At 41.0% G+C, this 23,039-nt stretch overlaps 2 protein-coding genes across 4 annotated transcripts; both read right to left on the bottom strand.

The window, feature by feature from the left end:
- Positions 1-3,163: 3,163 nt before the first annotated feature.
- Positions 3,164-18,183, bottom strand: LOC137201266 (dual specificity mitogen-activated protein kinase kinase 6-like). 2 transcript variants are annotated; one of them, XM_067616222.1, is made up of 13 exons: positions 17,836-18,183; positions 13,672-13,741; positions 12,870-12,918; positions 12,659-12,772; positions 12,291-12,410; positions 12,061-12,177; positions 10,752-10,803; positions 10,519-10,646; positions 10,050-10,127; positions 8,901-9,040; positions 7,922-7,967; positions 7,543-7,650; positions 3,164-7,420 (listed from the first exon to the last, which is right to left on the bottom strand). In XM_067616222.1, the coding sequence occupies exons 1-12, from the start codon at positions 17,852-17,854 to the stop codon at positions 7,573-7,575; spliced, it is 1,011 nt and encodes a 336-aa protein (XP_067472323.1). In that variant the 5' UTR covers positions 17,855-18,183; the 3' UTR covers positions 3,164-7,420; positions 7,543-7,572. The 2 variants fall into 2 exon arrangements, with proteins under 2 accessions (XP_067472323.1, XP_067472322.1); XM_067616221.1 differs by having other exon boundaries at positions 3,164-7,650; positions 17,836-18,182.
- Positions 18,184-18,539: 356 nt separating this feature from the next.
- btbd17b (BTB (POZ) domain containing 17b) lies at positions 18,540-22,778 on the bottom strand. 2 transcript variants are annotated; one of them, XM_067571021.1, is made up of 3 exons: positions 22,469-22,778; positions 20,709-21,027; positions 18,540-20,357 (listed from the first exon to the last, which is right to left on the bottom strand). In XM_067571021.1, exons 1-3 carry the CDS (start codon positions 22,560-22,562, stop codon positions 19,283-19,285), a joined length of 1,488 nt encoding a protein of 495 aa, XP_067427122.1. In that variant the 5' UTR covers positions 22,563-22,778; the 3' UTR covers positions 18,540-19,282. The 2 variants fall into 2 exon arrangements, with proteins under 2 accessions (XP_067427122.1, XP_067427123.1); XM_067571022.1 differs by having other exon boundaries at positions 20,709-20,994; positions 22,469-22,777.
- Positions 22,779-23,039: the final 261 nt, after the last annotated feature.

Raw genomic sequence — 23,039 nt, 5'->3', positions numbered from 1 at the left:
ACACATTTATGTAATCAGGCGAATGGGAGATGTGAGGTAAAAAAAAAAAAAAAAAAAAAAAAAAGAAAGAGAAAAAACCTTTAGGTCTGGTTAAAAACTAAAACCCAGGGGCATAAAATGGGTGTGATTCCAATTCAACTGTGTCAGAAACAAACTAACTGAGTAAATATTCATCAATGAGGACGTTTAACCAGATTTAGATATCGAGGGCTGGTATGACAGGAGAGGGTGCCTTGCCTCGCTGCAGCTGTTCCACTTGCTGACGTCGCCCCACAGCACTTCCTCTCCAGCAGTGAATGTGGAGATATTACATTTCACCTTCTTTGGCTGTCCCAGGTTTTAAAATAGTCCAAATGTTCCGAATCATGCTGTAAACAACACATGCCCCCCCCTCCAAGAAATCTGCAGGCTGATGCAGTGTCTTGTGCATGTTGAAACTGTAATCCTACTGGCTATTACTGATATATAATTATAGTCTCTATTACGGTTCCTTACTGCATATGGCGCCTCAAGTCTCTTTATTTCCCATGAGGAGTCATCATTTGATCACTTAATTAAACATAACTAAAGTCAGGAGGCAATTTCAAATGCTAACTCAACTGTTTTAGATCACGGCAGTGGGTTTATCTTACTAAAACAAAATAGAGCTGACAAATGATTGCAGAAACCCTGTCCATTCAACCGTGCTGCATCTGTGCCAGGAAAGAGTACACAGAGCATCTTTCACCTTCACCAGTTTGATTACATATGCCGTCATCTGCTTTTTATGTAGGGCGCTGATCACAAATATTTGCTTTAATATTGTGACGCCTGCTAGTTCACACATACTCAGTCTGCACACATCATTCTGCATGTATGAAACAGCACAGGCTGGCAGACAGATCTCCTCTCAGGCTTTGCTGCGTGTGTTGTGATTTGTGGTGGATGCTTGCCACCGGTGCCTCAGGGTTTAATTACGACATGCTTTAATCCAGGCTCAACTATCAAATCACTAATCTGTCCAGGTATCGCTTTCAGCACTCACAAGAAGAGGTGTAATGTCCACAGACGGATTGCTTCAACACAGACAAGAAAAGCTAAGCTGGTGTATTGGATTGTAAAGGTGTAATTCTAGAATGTTGTGTTTCCAATTATTTATTTAACTTTAAACTCTGTTTACAAAGAGCAGTAAGAGTCTGGGGATATCAGCTAGAAGCACACAGTCCTCTAAAGCTACCAAGGTTAAAAAAATCTTCTCATTATCCATGATGGTGCTACTCATGATCCAAGATGCCCTTTATTGTTTCTTTTCAATGCTTAATCCAGCTTTACCCATTTGATACGCAATGCCGTGACCTTGTATCTGATGCCATGTGAGAGCTGCATCATATCTGTAATCCCAATTGCCAACTGGGTTAAGAAGTCTGAGAAGCTTTAAAATACAACAGTAGACATTCCCAAGCCATTAGGCCTTTTTATTCCCAAAGATCGCACCGAAATGTAATTATGTAATTGCCTCATCCCATACGAGTCCCTCTGAGACATTTTCTTTTCTGCAGGAGATTTATTCATGGAATTGCGTCTGCTTTGTCACCCAATCCTTTGAATCCAGAGAGCACAGCACTCCCCTCAAGGCTTTTGACAGAAAGGGGGAAGTTTACATCTAACATTGCAGAAGTACAGTTCAGGTTACACAAATGATCAAATTCATGACATTTTATATATTAAAAAAGTGCTGGTATTCAATCATGCTCTCTATGTTAACAAGAACATATATCTTCTGTATTTGTTGTGCTAAAATATACATTTCTTTAATTTATCTCTTATCTTGGACTTTCACCATTTTGTAAAAGTGTTTATATTCTGTTTCATTTTTAGTTTTTTCAGACTTTACTTTTCTTTGTTCTTCATCTTTTGCTTTAGCCAATTTTTCCAAATCTTATGTGCTACTGCAACAATCAAAATTCATTACAGGCAAGATGCAAATTCAGCCAATTGCACACAGTCATGTAAATATCTGCCCTGCTGAATTTTACTATATTTGAAAACATTTGAAATGCTCATTCAAATGACAAAAATATCGGTAACATTTTTGGTATTTATTGTTTAACCACTCAAGGCAATTGTTGGGTGTTGCTAATGGGTGGGTATTTATTTCTATCTTTTGGCAAATGCATAAATTATTTCACTTCTTTTTCCATTTGTAGAAATAAAAGGATGGCTGAAGACAACAGAGTAGGGTTCTGACATAATTTCTCTTGTGTAGGTGATACAATACGCATGTTTGCGTCTTATTACCCCTCCCTCCACCTCTCTAAGATCTCGACTCACAGTGCAATAGGACCCCATCTACAGTCCAGCATGTTGCATAAGCTTTTACAGTGTCAACCCAGGGCCTAGGAAGATCTGGTTCCATAAAAACTCTTTTACCCTCCTCAGAGAAGGGACACCATTCTAAATTCCCACCGCAGGGCACCCTGTGTCATGCCTGTAGAGGATACGCTATTATACAAAGGTCATATGCTGCTTGCAGGTCTGCCATCTAAGGCACGGTGGTGGCCATGTTTTCCTTGGCAACAGACAGAGGCAGAGAGGCCGGGGATACTGATTCAGAGGGAGGTTTGAGGGATGATGTCCCATTTTGTCCATTTAAATAGCACAATGCATAATTATTATAAGTGGCATATCACAGTCATCAACATGATTGTATGGAACATTGTGTGTTTGTGGCATGGTAATGACTCGTTGGGTGGTGGTGTGCAAAACACTGTCACTGGATTTCCAACTCTGCGACATAGGCAGGTCAGGAGATCGTGAGATCTGGCGTAAGATTAAGGAAACAATTCCAAAACGGAGCGCACATACTTACAATGTCTTCTCTGGTACACATCTGTCTATCTGTAGGTCTCTTGGGGCAAACAGAGTTCCCAAACTTCACCAGGCAAAAATAGGCATGAATTTAATCAGTAGTATTAGTTTGTTAGATAAGGCCTGCCTGAGGAAAAAAAAAAAGAATCAGTAATAGCTGACAGGAAGATTCGTACAGAGAAGAAATGCACAGAGCCAGAAATCTGCTTGACTGGCTACTTTGTAATTAGTAAATCATGGGAGCTGCTAAGAAAGTAAGAAGTGTGTGATGACCAGCCACAGTATCATCTCTCTGTTTCTTATGCACCTGTTTTAAAAAACAGCTGCTATAAATTTCTCTTTCCTGGCGGGGGGTGGGAAGAGGGTGGGGAGCGATGGGGGAAAAGTAGGACTAGACAGTGCTTGTATCCGGATGTTTCTGTTCCATGTAAATGCTTATGTAAATGTATACATTTACTAACAGTCATGCATGTATGAGTGTTATTTTATATATCATCAATATCATATATCAGGAATGTCTGCATCAAACTGCATCTAAAAGATGCAGACAATTCACTCTGAACCACAAATGTCAGCGTCATGGTGGCGCTAGGGGGAATATCAGGAGATCACCAAAATCAGTCAGCTTCATCCTCTGGGGAACATGAATGTCTGTATCAAAATTTGCGTCAATCCATTTCATAAATATTGAGATATATTCCTGGATACCTGAAAATTTGACCTACTGGTTGTGCTAGATGAAACATGAACTGATCACTAGTCATAAAGATTCATCCTCTGGGCACCATGAATGTCTGTACACAATTTCATGGTAATCCATTTAACAGATATTTTGTTCAGGACCAAAGTGGTGGACTGACTGACATCGTCATTCCTAGAACCATGTCTAATTAAAAAGAAACATAGGGTGTACTGTTAGCCAAGGCTACACACTTTTTGAATTTTTCCTGTAGCTTTTGTTTATCATAGACAGAGGAAAGATATGAAGACAGATAATATGGTTATCATGCCCTGAATACTGCATTCTTATGTGCTGTCTAGCATTCATAATATTAATTATGTAAATAAGCCATGATTGCCTGACCATTCACTTGTACTGCCACCCTGCTGAGTTCCTAAAATGCCCATTTACAGTTGAGCGTGATTGTGATTCACTTCTGCATCACAGTCCACATTGAATTGAGCTGGGACAGTAATTCAAATGGATGTTGGTTCTTTTCCTCACGACGATCTTTTGAGCGGCATTATGTAAGTTAGGTCTCTTCAAAGGCCTTCTTTCCTAAAAAGAGTGTCTTTGGTCTGGCTGCACAACACTGGACCACTGCCTGCAGTCTACTGCCATTGAGTTTCCTCATCCTGGCATGAAGTTATCGGTCTTTGACAGACACACGCAAGAGTGGAGTAGTCTGCTCAAAGTGAGCTTTTGTTAACCTCTGTTGTTAATATTCACAGCAAAAAAGCACTCAGAAAGAGCCATCAAAATGAATTCTTCTCTCTATTCATAACATATCCTGGAGAATCACGACTTGCTGAGAAGTGTGCGTTCACTTCTTTGCACTTACATAAGGATGTTTACACAAATAGAAACTGAATTATTACCAGCAACAGGCACACTGTGATATAAAAAGCACATTGGATTTGAAAACTGCATTCATTGAAAACTGTTAAAAACCTTAACCCTCAATCAAAATTCATAGCAAATAGTCACGAAACAGAACTGGAGGTGAGGGGATTACTCGAGTTTCATCCTGCAAGTGCAAGTTATACGACACTGAGTCTATGTGCTACGGCCTGGTGTACCATTTCCGCCTCTGGCTTCAATCACGCTTTCATTACATTATACCTTCTTTACAGTATCACATGCAGGAGGATGGAAAACATGGCCTTGCTTACATGTCTTAGGAGAAAAATGAGAGTTACATACTGCTGCAAGTTGAAACCCAAAGACTTGGCTTCCTTTATCAGCTGATCAGTCAGCTCCAGTATCTCTCATCGCGATTAGAGCATGTGGTTTCAAGAATAAGAGTCCTAAGTGGGACTTTTAGAGACATAGGAGCAGGAATTAATTTGGTTGAGGAGTGGCCTGAAATGCAGTTGACCACATACAAAAATTTGTTAGTCCGTGTCTTAATACTGTCTGATTTCCTCACTCTGTCTGTGGCACTGACTGTAGGCTCAAGCCTGTTCTCGCTAACTTGTGAATCATAATTTTTTTTTTTTTTTTTTAAGACTAAATCATTTCCTGAAACAGCTGGACACTGTAATTTAAGCAAATGTTACTTAAACATGACTAATAGTGCATTTGTCAGGGACTATTTTCAGCTGTGGATAAATACGCTTTTGTTATGCTAGTGAGTGTTCACAGGAGCATGTGGCATTGACTAAAAATAAACAATGTCTATGCTCACATCATATTGAAGGAACATGTCACCCAGTGCAACAGTGAGGCTCATTGATGGTTTTTAATAGCTTTTGGTTAACAATGGAGGTCTGTGGCACAGTGGAATAAGCTAGATCAGACTTAAGCCACACAGGCAATATTTGTTATGAGGGTCAATTATTGGTTTTGGTCTTTTAAGGAGTGCACTATTGCTCAACCTGCAGCAATCTTGAAATGAAAGCTAAAAACGGTCATACTGAACAATAAAGCCTTTATTTTTTTGTCTTTCCATAGTTCAAGTTTGTCAGTCCCACCCAATGAAAAGGTGGCAAATAGAGTGAAGGAGTAAGAGGTAGAGCAAGTGTTCCATTCTCATTGTGATCAGCGTAAAAACTCACTTTTACACACCAAGGGAATGGCCATTCAAAGAAGGCCGACTAAGAAGAAGAAGAAAAAAAAAAAAAAGAAACAAACAAACAAAAAAAAAAACAGCAGCTTCTTTGTGGTGTTGCTAGCTTTCCCTTATTATTCACAATCATAAATACTCCTAACTCGCAGACTTTTGATAAAGGTCGCACTACAGTGTAAACCAGAGAGGCGACGATGAGTGCTAGCCATGAACACAGGCATTCATCATCACTATCGACACCATCGCCATCACAACCACCACTTTCATCATCATTATCACAGTCTCTGAACACTTGGAGTGGGGAAACTGCCACATGGCAAGGGCCTCTTGCTGTGTTGTCCAAGGCGAAGGGGCTCTGCATAGTATGGTCAGACAGAAGAGATAATGGCTGCCCACCAAGGACTGAATAGAGGCTCTAAGTCTGGCACTCAAGGAAAGTACGACCTCGAGAAAAAAAAAAAGGGGGGTGTGGGGTGGGGTGGGGTGGGGGGGCTGTCTCCACATGAAGGAGAGCACAGAAACCTGAGCGGTGGAGCTTGACAGCACATCAATCCAAAATAGGTGTACGATAGTCAGCTGGCCCTGTGAGAAGTGTGTGTGTTTGTGTGTGTGTGTGTGTTTGTGTCACACTGCATTAAAACTAATACCAACCACTCTACCACTCATCTACACTGCCAGGTTATGACAGTGCCATGTTACATTAAAAAAAGGAGATAGTATTTACATCTTCAACACATAAATTATTTCCCCTAAACATACTATCTGTGTAAGGCATAATAAGGTCTCTGGAAAAAGAAAAAAAAAAAAAAATAAGTGCCTCATATGAAAAGACTATGCTGACTCCAAAATTGAGAAAGATAAGCAAAGGGAAGTTTAAATGCTGAAATAAAATAAAAATGCAGGCCAGGACAAGTCCAAAAACAAGAAAAACACAATTAATGCAGTAATTCATGAGAACGATTTGCAAAATGGCACACAGAAAGATAAGCTGTGAGCTTGATTAGGTCACCCCTGAACATTTCCAGGTAGTATCATTGGCGGCACTGAAGAGGACTCTTCATACCCGAGAGAAAAGAAGAGTACGGTGGGGTCACGGCATGAAGAGCTACAACTCGGATCACTACAGGTTCAGATGATATGGGACGCCTCACATTCCTCCCTCACACCGCCGAGAGCTCTAGGAATGATTTGCAACTCCTCCCGTCCAGAATGTGACCTTAGGGTCACAAGTTTTGTCTCAGTCCTGGAGCCTCCGCAGCCCACCCTGTGACAACTGCGGCCCCCTGCACTGACCAATCGCCTCAGGGCAGAGCCAGGTCAAACTGTTGACCCGATGCGATCTGACAAATAAGGCTCTAGTCCTGTAAAATTCAACCTTGTTGACGATATACAGTATCAAAACTCTGTATAATGAGAAAACATACAAACGCATATGCAAATATAGCTTTTCAATTAACAACAACAACAAACATACACATTAAAGGTTGGTTTTGCAGATGAAATTCAAAAGTATTCATACAATATGTGTCACAAAGAAATAATGGCTGGCTCTGTCCGTTCTGAAGAGAGAAATAAGAGGGGAGGTGGGGGCAAAACAAAAGTATGAACAAGAAAGAAAAAAAACAACAAATCAAGTTCAGTTCATATTTGTCATGTGGGATAACTGCACACACAGGAAGCTTGGAGGAGTGAATTAAACCTCTCCAGTTGGTTTTATGAGTTCATATTACCGCCACTCTCCCACTCCAGTGCTGCTGGGCTGCTGTCAGTCTTTGGGTCACCCCCTGTTGTGTGCATGGATGCATGAGAGTCTGTCATTCCAGTGAGTTTAAAAAAAAAAAAAAAAAAAAAGAAACAAAAAAAAAAAAAAGGTAGGCCATTGGTTCGTTTGAGAGGTCCCGCCTACCCTGACGGGGTGGAGCCCGGAGAGAGCCCATCAGTCATCCAGGATGACCTTGACAAAACTGGCCACGTCTGTCTCTTTGGAGTCGTGCAAGGTGAAAAACGGATGTTGCTGCATCAGAAGGAGAAAATGCATGATTAGAAATAGGCTTTTTTTAAAAAATTTAAATAATGCCCTGTGTTGTTATTTACTTGTGACACATACAAAGTCATAGTCTTTGTGAGTTAATTGGGTAAGCCTGGCCTCTTGTGGACAAAAGCAAGAATCAGAGTACATTGAACATTACAGCACAGATGTTGATGCTGTGACAAAGCTACAACAAAATAGCCTAAAACATGTGTTAATGTGTTAGAGGAGGAGAGAAAATGTAAAAACTACTAACCATTAATTCTGTATAAGCTGGTCTCTCATTTGGCTTCTTTCTTAAACTGTAAAGACAAAGAAGAGATGAACGCAAAAGATTAATCTCCAAAAATCACAATTTATATGTATTATATTATAAAAAACATATAAAACCACATCTAAAATAATCAAATGACATATCCTGTGGGTAGACCAGGTCATCCATTAAGTGCAGGGTTTGCCCCGGCTCCTCGATGTGCCCTCGGGCAAGACAATGAAACCCGACTCCATTAAGTTGAGCGTGTATGTGAATAGGTGAATGAGAGCAAAACAACAAACCACTTTGGATATATATACACACAAAAAGGGTGACAAATTAAAGGAAAAACCAACATAAAGTGTCTCAATAAGGTGTTGGGCCACCATTTGCCACCAGAACAGCTTCAACGCGCCTTGGCATTGATTCTACAAGTCTCTACTGGAAGGATGAACACCGTTCTTCCAAAAAAACATTCCCTCGTTTGGTGTTTTGATGATGGCGGTGGTGGTGGAGCGCTGTCTGAAACTACAGTCCAAAACCTCCCATAGATCTTCAATAGAGTTGAGATCTGGTGACTGTGAAGGCCATGGCATATGATTCACATCATTGTCATACTCGTCAAACCATTCAGTGCCCACTCGTGCCTTATGGGTGGGGGCATTGTCATCCTGGAAGAGACCACTCCCATCGGGATGGAAATGTTTCATCATAGGATAAAGGTGATCACTCAGAACAACTTTGTATTGATTTGCAGTGACCCTTCCTTCTAAGGAGATAAAAAGGCCCCCTACGACATAACAGAACCATCCATTTACATAATCTGACATCATGCTGGAACTCTGTACTGTACTTACGCCACCTCGTTCAGTAAATGGAGAGCAAACACTGACCCCTGCTGTGCTTTGTGCCATTTATTTATTTATTTTTTTTTTAAAGAAGGATAACAGTCTGTACATTCATCAGTGAGTATGAGGCTTACCACTGGGAGATGAAGTCTACAAACTCTGGGGAAAACCGGTCGGCGGGCAGCTGTGGAGACGGCTCATCCACCACCTGTTTGAGCTGCTGGAACGGGGTGCCCCAGGAGTCGTAGGGGAATTTCAAAATGGCCAGCTCAATCTAGGAGACAGAGAAAGGCTGATTTAACAAGGATCATACAAGTTACAGCTAAATTTCATAACTGCATGTTATGATTTTGGTCACGTTTCAGTGCAAAGTGAGTGATATTGACTTTCAACTGCAACTCAACTATTTTGATAATTCAGTGAATTATTTTTCTTCTGTAAAAAAACTTCCTTATGTTTTAATTTTGCTGCATTAGTGATTTTCTGAGTTTTGTATGTTCGTGTGTAATGAAATAAACTCCCGTTGGTCTCTCTGGTCTAAGCGTTTGGTGAGAACATCTTTAATATAGCGTAATTTGAAACCCATATATAACTTTGTGTAGTCAAAGTAAAACTTAATGAATAAAAATTCTATCAATCTGTAAGCCGTGCTGTACATTAATTGAGGACGACATAAACTACTAAAATCTGCCACCAACATGGCATAGGTATCAAAATTGTCAACGGTCACAATGACTCAGCATTAGTGCTGGACTGTGTTTGGAAAGATACCTGTAATTGCTGTACTAAAGCAGCCAGAGCTGTCCTGGACAGAGTGGAAGAAGAAATGCTTTTTATTCCTTATAATATACTTTGTAACCTTCTCATGAAAGTTGCTATGTGAATAAAAATGTATCATTTTACTATTATGAGATAATAACCGTTGTGACGTAAAGGAGTATAGAAGAAAAAAAAGTGATTACATAAGACTAAGCTAACATTTGCATTTTGGGGTTTGCCATCAGTGTTAGCAATATCTGAAATAAGCAACACACTGAACACATGAAAGCATTTATTATCTGGCAGACAAAACATAATCTCTGAGTTCTTTTAGTAACATATTGCATAATATGAATTTCTTTTACTACCTGTAACTGTGCATAGTGCCAGTCAGCAATAGCACAGATTTGTGCAGTGATTTATTCATTTTCTTAAAATTACAAATATCAAAAAGGGCATGGACCGTGCTTGCTCCAACTGTGAGTATCACAAAGAGACTAATTTTGATATCCGACCGTACTCACCATCGTGATACCAAGACTCCATATGTCTGACTTCACACTGTAGCCCTTCTGGTTGAGGTCAGGGTTGATCCGCTCAGGCTGAAAAAGAAATTAGCAAGTGATAGGACTGTTGAGGTTTGCTTTACAAACTGATAAAAGCAATTTAAATAAAAGCAGTGAATTATACTCACTCATGAATGAAAAAGACATATAAAATGGGAATAAGTGTCGCTGAGTAAAGAACAAATCTCAGCAGTCAAAGTGGTTTTTCAGAGGATTTAAATAATATACTGGTTTTGTGAGACTACATCCCAAGCAAGTTTGTTTGAAAGCTTAGGTGTTATGGTTGGTTAAAGAGCTCAGACATTGATATGGGCCAGACCTCACTGAACATTACAATCCATCAGTACATTTCTAGAGAATCCTTTCCTAAACCTCAACCAGCCTTTACCAGGAATATCTCCCCTGATCCTTCACAGTCCCCACTTACCGCCATGTAGGGCTTGCAGCCTGCATCCATTGTTTTGGCTACAGAGTCCACCAAGTGGCCACTGATGCCAAAGTCGCACATTTTCACTTGGCCCTGAGTGTTGATCAGAACATTGGAGGGCTTCACATCTGCAGAGGGGTGTTGTTGGGAGAGTAATGAGAAAGAAAATAGCAAACCAACAATGATAAACATTAAAGTGAAAACTGTGTGTGCTGGTGTGCTCTTCTGATTACCTCTGTGTATAACTGACAGGTTACTGTGCAGATGCTCTAATGCCTTGACGATCTGTAAAGTAAATAGAGAGAAAACAATGGAAAATATTAAATACTGCATCAGGAAAACCTCTTAAGAGCTATATCTCAGTGATTACAATGAGAGTTTTACATGCACAGTAATAAAACAATATTTAGACAATATCAACAACTTTATTTTTTTTATAATTTGCTTATTGTTGGGTTCGGTGGTATTGTTACCTGTAGTCACACTCATCTCCAAAAAATATTAAAGTAACATGCAAACTCAGCCGCAAAGTGCAGAAAATTTGACTATTTTCGAATGGAAGTTTAATAATCAACATGGTTTTAGGAGGAGTTGTGTGATGTGACAAAAAATAGTATCCATCTACCCAGCACTTCCATCTAGAGCATCTCCAGCTTAAGTGCTGGTTGCCTGGCAACCTCACAGACATGGCAAGACTCCAGAAAGTCACTGCATCTGGCTCGTTGCACACAACTCCCCCTAAAACTGTTGTTCTTCTCATCTCACTCTTGGATAGAAAACGACTACGCATATTTTACTAAAATGTTGAATTATTCCTTTAATATAGAGCTGCAGCAATTAGTCGAACTGATTAGTTGATCAACAGAACATTAATTGGCAACTATTTTGATAATCAAAGAACTGTTTTAGTCATTGTTTAAAGAACTAGAATTACCGCCTTGCGGTTGTATGCCTCCACCAACCAGTCAAGTTCCAGTTTACATCCCTGTCTGTCCAGACTCATATTATTTGTAGTGAAGACTTTGAAGGAATTTAATAAAAAGGTAATTTTCCTTGTATGTGTTCACATGCTCAGCCAATAAAGCTGATTCTGATAGAACACAAAGTTGTAGCCAGTAGACAGTGCTTCAGATATGGATGTTGCTTCAAAAAAGCTACAAATTCTAAAACGTGGATGCTTCATACACATCTTCAACCCGACAGCACAGAAGATCTATACAATCACCACAGTTTCAAGGTGGGCACCCGAGATTAGTGTCAGCAATTCATATCCGACCAAATGTGAAATATGGTCACAATCTGCCCTTCTGTTCGTGAGTTATGGCGTTGAATAATGGCCAGAAAAGTGTTCACCTTGGGCTCTAGACTATTTCCTGACATTTTAAAGACAAAATGATTTATTGATGAATCAAGGAAATATTTGTCTGATTAATAGATAATGAAAACAATGGTTAGTTGCAGCTCTACTTTAATATACATGTAAATGCACTTGATATCTTAGCAACACTAATTTTACAGTGTAAGATATGGGACAGGACGTACTGCTACTGTGATCTTGCCCAAGATGTCCTCTGGGATGGTCTTGCCTTTCTCAATAACCTTCTTATAGAACTTATCCAGAGAGGTGTCCATCAGCTCCATACAGATCCAAACATCCCCCTAAAATTAAGATGTCGCCCACAAATAAGAAACAAGATGATCAGACACTCCATAGAACACAGGAAGAAGGTCATACCAGTCATAAATGAGTGAGATTCAGACACTGGCTTCACCTCTCTGAAGAGGGCGCCATAGAAGGTCACAGTAAAGAAGCAGTCCACTGTCCTCATAGAAATATCCAAGTCCATCAGAAGCCTCTTCTGCTCCAGACTGTTGACTGTGGCACGAATCCTCTGCAGACACAAACATCACAGATTGGGTTGCCAGTTGCATCAGAAGTCACCTTAAATCATCTGGTGTCCAGTGTCCTTTCATCCCCCCCCAATGTAACATCGATCCAGTAAATCTGATCCAAATGTTTGCAAGCTGAACTCACATGTTGACTACATCTACTGTATGACTCACAGTATTATTTTAAAAGCAATGGTGCATTCACAGAGATGCCAAATCATGTAACCTGAATAGTGGTTTCCCAGCCTACCTTGACAGCCATGATAACACCACTGGGCACATGTTTCATCTTGTCCACCACACCGTACGCTCCCCTCCCCAACTCTGCAATCTGCTCCAAGTCATCTGCCTTCACCACAAAGTTCTGGACAGCGGGGGGACAGACGTTACATTAATTTATGCATTCAGATCAGCAAAAATATAGAACAGCATGTCTCGGAGGAATACAGAGCCAAATTTACCTGATCTCCGATTGTGACGCAAGCTTTAGAGTCAAGATCACGAGGGGGCCTGCAGGGTAGAAACACATTTAAAATCGAGCCAAAATAACAGTGTGCAGTCAGTTTGAATGCCGCAAAATGGGCTTTTTCATACTATAATGCAAATTGTGCTTTTATTTGAAGCAAATCTTCATTTATATATTTATAGTTATGCAAGAACTCACTCTCTTTGCACCCGTATAACTCTAGTGCTTGTAATTAACAACTGCACCAGGCAGGCAAAGTGCAAAGACTCCATTCCCCCAAAAATGTACAGTACCAGTCAAAAGTTTGGACACACTTTCTCATTCAAGTAAATGGCAAAGTGTGTTCAAACTTTTATAACTATAACTTCTATAAATTTTGCTTACTTGAAAACACAGTTCTTATCTAAATGTCAATTGGTGTGACTTCAAATCTTTGGTCATCTCCATTAAGAAAATTCTGAGTATAGCCTGACTGACACTGGAATTTTAAGGCCAATACATAGATATTTGAGAGTTAATCTGTATTATTTTTGTAACATAAACTCATAAAATTAACATTTATTTTTTAAAAAGGACCCCTTTACATTTGTCTTAACCGAACTGTGAGCAATGTGTGGTAAGCAGGACAGTTGAAAAACAGACTTGTCACTGCTCTCTGGTGGACAAACTATGTAATGGCAACATTGTTTCTACTACTTCAAACACATCTTTCACATCTGTGCCCTGCAATGTCTTGTTGTTTACTAGCTTATTGAGACCTACTGTTGATTTAAAAAAAAAAAAAAAAAGAGCCTTACGCTGCTGCTGCTGGTGCGGGCTGTGCAAACACTTCTTTGGCCAGCTTCAGCCCTGGGTTCCTCTTCTTCCCTGAAAGACAAGAAATTAGAAAGCCATTATCATTTCAGCTCCATGATATATCTACACTGATCAATACATCTGTGTTTAGCAGCAACCACAAGCTAGTGTGATTAGCAGTGTGTTGTAGAAGCCTACAGACAAATGGACTTATGACTCAGGTGCAAGTGCAGAATCTATAGACGCCATTTGCCACATTACTTTGAGTTTAAAAGCAGATGTTTGCCAAGTTGTAATTCAGATCACTTAGTGCCAACTAAATGGACTTTGCTTGTTTTCATATGTCCACACGGGCATATTAATAGGTGGTTTAATTCTATTCTGGTTGTAAGGAGTGTTTTCAAGGTTACAATCAATATGCAGTTGCCTCTGACACAAAATGATCTGTTATCTAACTGGAGATTAGGTGTACTCAAACTTGAGGCCCTGCCATAGAGAGAAGGTAGACTAAATGACTAATCGACATTGGTATGATGACTCAAATGGAGAGGGGGGGGGGGGGGATGCAAGGGAATCAAGCCTTTCTTCCTGTCATGATTTTTTTTTCTCTGGTATGATAACTTCTAACAAATCAAATATCCGTTTTTTATTTTATTATTGTGACATTTTACTTGTTGTTTGTTTTTTTTTTTTTTTCAAATATGTGAAAGAGCACGGTGCTGTAAACTGCAGCTCTGGGACCTTTCTGTGTTAAATCAGTGACAGCAGTCCATTCATAAACACGGTTTACCAGCAGCCTCTGGGATTTCCCACAAGGGGCTGCGAGTCCCTGCCAAAATGACACAGCTACCGGGCCTACGAGCAACACACAGGGAAAAAAAACAAAAAACATCTCAACTTTTCTCGACATGGACACTCGTGTTCAGCATGTTTGCTCTTGTTGCAAGGTCGACAGGAAAAACAGAACACTTTTCTTGACCTTTATCCGTGTGTGTGTGTGTGTGTGTGTGTGTGTGCTAGCATTTGGCCAGATTTTCACCCACTGGGAAATGATGAGAAACAGTTTAGACCTGGCTGGTTATTTCCTGTTCTTGCTGCATACAGGCTCAGGCCAGGCTGTGTAATTATTCTACCCCAGTTCAGAGAAACTGGTTTAATGCGACTGGCAAGCAAGTTGCTTTCACTTCAGAACAAAATGAAATGGCTCTTTATAAAACTAGCAAAAGTTAGTAATGGACTAGTTTAATGCTACAATTAAACTGTCATTGTTACTGTAGGGTTGTATTTGCCATTCAGTGAGTCACACCGCTCCAGTCTGGAGGAAGTACGATTGGGTAAACCCCTCCTTGCTAGATCAAGCTGGAAGGGAAGTTAAGTTTTACTCTAGATTTTAGATTCCATGGCCAACCACTGAAACATCAGACAGGTCCATTTTGTGCAGCAGCCCTAAAATAGGCCTACAGTGTCTGGACAGACTACACTAGTCTCATGTGGTAGGGAGAGATTGACGTGTGATTTACTCACACATGCTCAGTCAAAAATAGATTTTGCATTTCCTCTGTGTGGGATAACGAGCACTCAAAGGCTTCCAATGACCTGACAAATAAGTCAGCCTTTTGTTCGTGCAACAAAACTAGGGTAGCGCGGTACAAAAACATCTGACATGCCAAGGATGTTTTTAAGCTGTCAGAGATACTCAACAATGCTTTGCTGCTGCAGGAAAACTACCACAATTATAATATGCACATGAAGTTTTAAATACAGTGCATTATATTTAAGTCTGAGTTAACACTCAAGACATGTTTACTGTGAAGTATTAATGGACTTGAAACACTAGCCCCTCTCAGGTAGCAGGCTGAGCCGGGGAGCCAGTGTGTGTGGCGTGTGCAGTGACCCTGTGGCCGGGGCTGTGGGGTGGGATATGACTCACAGCCAGTCAGACTGGACACATCCGCTCAAAACACAACAACTGTCAGGACTCTTTGGGAAATATGATGTCACTTCGCTGCTCACTGTCCCCATTCAGGGGAACTGAGGCCGGCTTCACTGCCGCAAGACCTGCCTGAATTGAGCCTGATAGGACACAACAGTACCATGACATCAGCCACAGCTGCAGTCAAAGTATACTGAGGCTGCACAGAAAAAACACATGTACACAGTTACCGTTTTCTCAGAAGGGATCTGAGAAGAGCTGCAACGATTAGTAGATTACTGATTAGTTGATTGACGGAAAATTAATCGGCAACAAATTTGATTTCAATCAATTTATCATTCTGATTCTTTTCTCTAGTTCCTGCTTCTTAAATGTGGATATTTTTTCTTCAATCTTCTGCGATAGTAAACTAATTATCTTTGGGTTGTAGACTGTTGGTCGAGACAAGACATTTTAGGTTGCATCTTCGGCTTTGTGAAACTGTGATTGACAATTTTTCACCATTTTTGTTAGTTGCAGCCCTAGATCTGAGTACCAAGTATTTCATATTATATGTGAGTGATATATCATGATATGAAACAATCAATGTGTGCACTGAAATCTTGTTCTGTATTCAATTATAGTTGCATTCTGTATTTTTCCTCAGAAGTGAATATGTTTATTACCCTAAAAAGCTTTTCATTTGAAGTATCATAGTTCTTAAAACAGATCAATGATGCTGCCAAAGACTTATTGAGGTCAGTATCAGCTACTAAAGATAGCAGTGGAGAGTCGGTGCACTTTTACAGGAAATTCAGCAATTCTTAGAAAACCAATGATGTTCAGTGGAAAATATCAGTGCAGTAAGACATACGTAATGTGAACAAGAATTTCTGGGTTGTGCATGGGATTAAAGTGTCAATAGCTGTGTGGCGAGTCACCATCAGGAAGCTCCAGCCTCAGAGTGGGTCCATATACAGACAGACAATGATGACTCATGCACAGATAATCTTCCACACCACCCTATCAGTGCTGTTAGGGAGAACCCAATCTCCAAACATGTCTCAGCAATACTATGAACAGCACTGCATGCACTTAAAGCTTCACTCACTTCACTATTGACCACTGAACGAGCAATTCCTTGTAGTGGCTGGGAAGAAATTACACTTTCACAAAAGACAACTCGGATCTGCTTTGGTGCACACAATAATAACAACGCAGAACCTGTGTAGCAGCTATGGAGTATCTGTTTGCAGCCAGTGAACTGTCAACAAAGAGCTGCGGCTCTAGCTATTGGTGCTGCAAGTCAAAACATGCCATGGTAGGCCAAAGGCTGTGATTGCCTGAGCAGCACCCAGCCAATCTACACAGCCCTCTCAAAACAGTGTGTACTCCCGACCATGGTAACGCTAGTATGATTGTGTAACAGCACAAGCGGTGAACTTGAAATGTAAATTGACATCATCATCATGCTCTGTGTGTGTGACGCAAAGGAAGGACCTTGATTTTTCCAAGGTGTGTGTTTTATTCAGCAGTGTACAGTAATTACACAACACAAGAGTCACAGACTGACTGACGGGCGGAAGCCAAGTGTGTGATAGATAGCGCAGTGACTCCTTGGCATCGCCGCCTGTTTTAAAAATAAAGGAATTTCCACCACAGGAGGCGGGGGGTGGAGGGGGGGGGGATGCATTTCCATGGAAGCGGCGCTAAAATGTTTTTGCGCTAACACACTGTACACCCAACACAATCGATGAGTCAGGAGGCCGAGACATACAAACACCTGTGGTCCCGCTGTGCTTTACTTCACCGAAAGTGATAAACTAGTCCCAGCGCGGTGATTTCCAGCTGAAGGGCAAGTTAGTTGTTAATTACAGCTTGGCTAAAGTCCTTAATTGTCGTGAAAATGCAGTTAAGCTAGCTAACAGCAACACGGCAACTTAAATGAAGCGATACGAGTATGCAAATTAGCTGAAATATTATCATTGAATATTATTTAGCCCGCTAATGGTAGGTTTGTGATGAATACCTTCAGACATCGGGATGTCTAGAGACTTCGCATGATAGAAAGCAGGAAAGACATGCTGGCTAGCTTCTTTTTTTCCTCCTCTCATACATGCAGCTTTCCACCTGGCAAGGTTACATTTCTCAAACATAGCTAGCTAAACTTCTTCCGCGCAAACTGCACCTCGTTATTTAAAATATATGCACGGTTGTTTAAAGAAAGCGGCTGAGTTGGAGAAAACACACTTACCTCCTTTAGACAGAGACATTTCCCCTTTGCTTTGATGAGGGGGAAGGGAAGCACAAAGACTTTTGCCTTTTTTTACTCCCTCCCTCCCTGCATCTACCCTTACACCCGCTCAGGATCGCTGGCTTGTCGTGCAAAAACTAGCAGCGACTAAAACAAGATGGTTCGTCTTCGTGCAATCTAAGTGCTTTAATCACCAGCTCACTAGTTCAAAGATCGATTAACAGACGAATGCACAACTTTAAATAAAGTCGGCGCGGGTGGTACAGTTCGAGTTAGTTTGCTAACAAAACCTGCACTTTTTAGGGTGGCCAAAGTCTGACAGCTGAAGGTTCCAACGACGTAATGACGTATTTCCTGTCTCATACTATGCATCACGGGATGCGTAGTTTCTTTGACGTGAACACTTATTCTGTAACCTAACACCCCCAAGCCAGGATATTTTCATACATTACTGTGACTAATCAAAAATACCCAACTACAGAAATTATTCACACATTTAATTTTGCCATATATGAGTTGCTTATTGTTAATTATTTATTTCTTTTTTTTTATATTATCAAGGACTACTTAATTGTGTGTATATTTTTGACTGTTATGCACCACATCAACACCCAGGCAAATGATATCTGTGCAAACCTACTTGACAATAAACCTGATTCTGATTCTGATCATTTTTGCCAATGCATAACATGCCACCACAGACAGATTGTATTATCTTTTATTATATATTTATTTGTTTGTTTCAGGATGAAAACTACATACTGGTGTCATTTCTTTAAAAGCTAGATAAATTGTAGGCTACATGTAACATTAAGTAAAAGTAAACAAAAAACCAAAGTGCTGCAATTACAGTCTCCAGTGTTTTGCATGTCAACTATGGAATACAAAGGAACACTGATAATGGGATTGCACTTCATTTTACACAATTTGGTATGTAAACAGCAAACAACAAATATAACTATATGTCACAGAATATTAGTGCCATAAACTAAAAATCTATAATTGACTGCTTAATGGTGAAATGCATAAAATTAATAACAATGACATTTTATTTTAAAGTAAAACTACTATAGCACCTATGCAAACAACTTTAACCATTTAATAAATTCAAGGAACAAACTGCCAGACCATACAATACCTGACCAAAATACAGTACAGTGAAGTGTTTTTTTTTTTTCTTAGACATGAAATATTGTAAACCCACCATCATATATGTGATAATTACTGCTAATCCATTAAACTGTGAATACTGTGAGTAGTGAATCAGACACCTCCATGCTAAATAGTTGGAAGACAACAAAATGCACAAACTAATCAACAATGGAGATGTCCCATACCTGACGAACAAACATATGCTGTGATATGAGTGTACTTTGGAATATATGCATTGTGATTGTGTGGGTGGAAGGTGGATAACTGATGGTGAGGCCACACCAAATTGCTGCCTTTACTTCCTGGCGACAAGGAGGGTATGGTAGAGAGGTTTTATTACAATGTGCAGATAGAGGGAGCTGTCGATTAGGTACTCAGATGCACGGCGCTGCAGGTCAGCATCCACCAGGAAATCCCCAGCCTCCTCAGTGCTTTGGTGGAAGTTGTAGACATGGCGAACCACTATTTTTCCTTGCTGTCTTGCCATCACGATTACCGTCTTCTGGAAGCTCACACCGGCAAAATCTGGACTAGAAGTGGCTGGTGTAACAATGATGCGAGGTCGACCTCCATCTGTGCGGGTAGGCTGCATGGCACCCAGCTCAGTATAGGTTGACCTGGCGTTGAGTGGGAGCCAGCGAGGGGAGAAAAGGGCATTCCATGTCACCCTTTTACTGGAGTCATGGCTGCTGGGCCCGAGCTGGGTCTGGAAGCTGAAACTACGGTCATCACGGGTGGGGTTATTGATGATCCAAGGGGAACCCCAGGAGGAGGACAGGTAGTTACGGGGAGTGAAAATGCTGCAGTTGACATCAAAGTACTTGGCCAATTGGATAGGTGAGGCAGAGTGGAATTGGAAAGCTAGATAGAGGAGATCACGGATAGACTCATAATACTTCAGCATGAGGGGGGATTGCTTTTGAAGACGGAAGAGATACTGAGGGGGGATCATGCCGTATCGAACAGCCCTTAGGGCACTCTCCACTGTCATACTGACAGGCTGGTTCAGGCTAATCCAGGCCTCCAGGGCCTCATAGAGCTCCAGCTCACTCTGCAAAATGAGGTCAGATCGCTGGAGCAAGGAGAGGAGCAGGTCTTCACTGATGGAACCCCATTCTTCGCTCTGCAGCACAGAAGACAAGTTCCAGGACAGGTACTGCAGGCAGCTGTCCCGCAGGGCCATGTCCCCAATTTGTAGTGCATAGTTGTACCAACCAACCACATGGCCTGCGGGGGAATCACTAGACAGATGTTGGGTCATATACTGGGTCAGACCCTGCTGCAAGCTCCACACATGGTACTTGCTGGCCAGCTTATGTAGAGGAATGGCCTGACCTAACCGCACAGAGATGTCGCCACAGTAAAGATACCTGAAAGAGAAAAAGCTGGAATAATCATCTAAAGTAATTGACAAAATGGTTTTTAAAGCTGTAAAGCATACTATATTTTGAAACTTGTTTTTTCTCCGCACATCTGAGTCACCAAAAAACCCACACTGATTTTAGACTACAAGCCTCAAACAGCAGGAGTAATTTTAAAATATTTCACAAAATGGAGCATCTCACTTCTCTAAATAGAAAGGAGAGAGGCAAAGTGGTGAGTGAAGACCTATAACCTTATACTTTCGGCATCTACAAGCAGCTCCACAAACTCAAACAAAAAAAGGTTTAATTTAACCTGATGTACTCTAAACAAATGATTACAACCCGAGTCATCCTCACCTGATAAACTTGTCAAAGACAGCTGCACAGTCAGATGTCTCCCTCAAAACCACAGCACTGTTGTTGCGGGTGAGCAGCAGTTCCTCAAACACATCACTCTGCAGAGTGAGAACTAGGCTGTGGGCCTGGATCACCTTAACCTCGTCCGTGTTGATGGTCTCCAGACGGAGAATGATATCACTACCATTCCCCATGGCCAGTAGGGTCTCCATGCGCTGCACCAAACTCATGGAGTGATTCAGCACCGTTGCACCATTGTCCAATGCTACCTCCTGCTTCAGGGCAGCTGTGGAAAAAAAAGATGGTGGTCGAGCAACACCTGACAGAAACACAATCGTCACTTTTTATATTCATTCATTCTTTTACATACAAGATTTTTTTTGAGAAATTATGAGATTGTTTTTGTTTGAATTTTGACAGTGCATTAAGTTTTAGTGTATTTTCTATTTTCATCACCATAATTTGCATCAACTTGACTCTGCTTTCTGGAATTTCATCCACAGCAAGATTCATGTGCATTTGTTCTACAACTTAAATCAGACTTGGCACCACAAGATTTGGAAAATGCACTCTGTAACCCATCTACTAAACCACAACTGATGATATGTCAGAGAAAAGCAGACTGGCAGATCCCTCTATTCTTCTCAATTAACAGAAAAAGAGAGCAACAAGCCAGGTGGCTGACTCAGAAAACCTCTGATACGTTCAGAAAAGAACCCTGAGTTTGCGGCGCCATTGCAGATGGCTGCTTCTATGGGCCCTCTTGAGCATAAGCGCAAGTGGCACATATTGGAGAATCACACATGAAAGACACAGCATGACAAGCTGCTGTTTCCATTCTGCTCTGCCACAGCCATCAGCAGCCTCATTGGCCTGTTACTGGGGGTTTAATGAGACACAGGGGGAGCACACTTGGCTCCCTCGATGCCTCACAGTCTTCATTTCTCTACCACAATCAAGTGCCCCCACTTCAAAGTAACCTTTTTCCAATTAGCCAGCCAGAACCCTGAGCCAGCTGAGCATGGTGGAGTGGGACTGTGTATTGACAAATTATTCTGGCACAGAGTAACCAACTGAAAAAATTACCACATTCATTGCAACTGGGGAAGCCAGTATACACTATCTGTTACATAATTTACCTTTTTACATATTCTGTAAAAAAACAAAAAAACAAAAAAAAAACTTCTGAGAGATTCGAGTCCAAGTAGACAAAAAAAAGTTATGAATAAAGAATGATGCAGTGTCTCTTCCACTCCAGCTGAGAAGAACAGAAAACACTGAATAAAACAGTCCCCAAGTATTTCAGATAACATGAGTCTGTGCTCATGAGGAATTTCAAATGAAATTTAATCTCAAAGCAGAGGAATGTGGCCTTCAATATCGGTCAAAATCAGTCAGAGTAAGATCTTCTTTAAGGAGTAAGAAAACCTTTCCCTAGGCGCTTGTACTGGACTGTATTATTGAGCCGGCACAAAGCCAGGCAGCAAATGGACTTGCCTTTCTTTCCTTGCACCCAGCAGACAGATAGATGAGGACAGGATGAGTAGAACAGATAAATACCCATCCCCTGCCCTGAGGCTGGGCACGAGACACATTCATGCTGTGCCCTACTACCCACTGACAGTATGGGGGAAGCTGGACTGAAATAGAACAATACAGCTTCCCTTACAATGTGTTTCTATAAAAAAATAAAATAAAAAAAAAGGGATGCAAAAGTGAGATGACTTTGTAGCAAACAATTTAAACTACTGATGTCTTACCTCCGCTAACTGTGATAGAGTTGAAGTGGATTAAGAGGAGCAGAGTGCCCACATAGACCCAGGCAGGGATGCCTTGTTCACATGAGCGCACCATATCTTCTCAGTTATTCCCTGCCTCTCTTCCTTTGTCCTTTCCCTTTCTCTCTTTCTTTCTCAGCACCACTCTTCTCCTGACCCTTCTTCTTGCTGCTGTGCCTCTGTCGTGTGCGTGCAGAAAGGTGTGTTGCCCCTTGTGTGCCGCCTGGCTCCCTGTCCCGCACTCTTTATATAGGACGCTGGCCTTTCCCTGGCGCATCTCGCAACCCCACAGACTCCATTGATTGGTGGAATCTGGCAGGGGCGTTGCTATAGCGACAGCTTTGATTTTGAATTTCTCCCTTTTGGATGTTACATGGCATTGATCAGCGGCACTGGGCCAGCCAAGGACTCAGCTCAATGTTTGTTTTTTTTTTAGTTTAAAAGTCAAGGGGGTTAGGCACTATTAACAATCAATATTAACACAGTTTCATGTTTTAATGGCACTCAGAATGCAGCAGATCTCTGGACTTTAACATTTTGTTTATGATATCAA

Source organism: Thunnus thynnus, chromosome 17 (assembly GCF_963924715.1).
Source record: "Thunnus thynnus chromosome 17, fThuThy2.1, whole genome shotgun sequence".
NCBI classification, from domain to species: domain Eukaryota; kingdom Metazoa; phylum Chordata; class Actinopteri; order Scombriformes; family Scombridae; genus Thunnus; species Thunnus thynnus.
The sequence above is the reverse complement of the archived record's forward strand: the minus strand, read 5'-3'. Positions and strand labels throughout refer to the sequence as shown.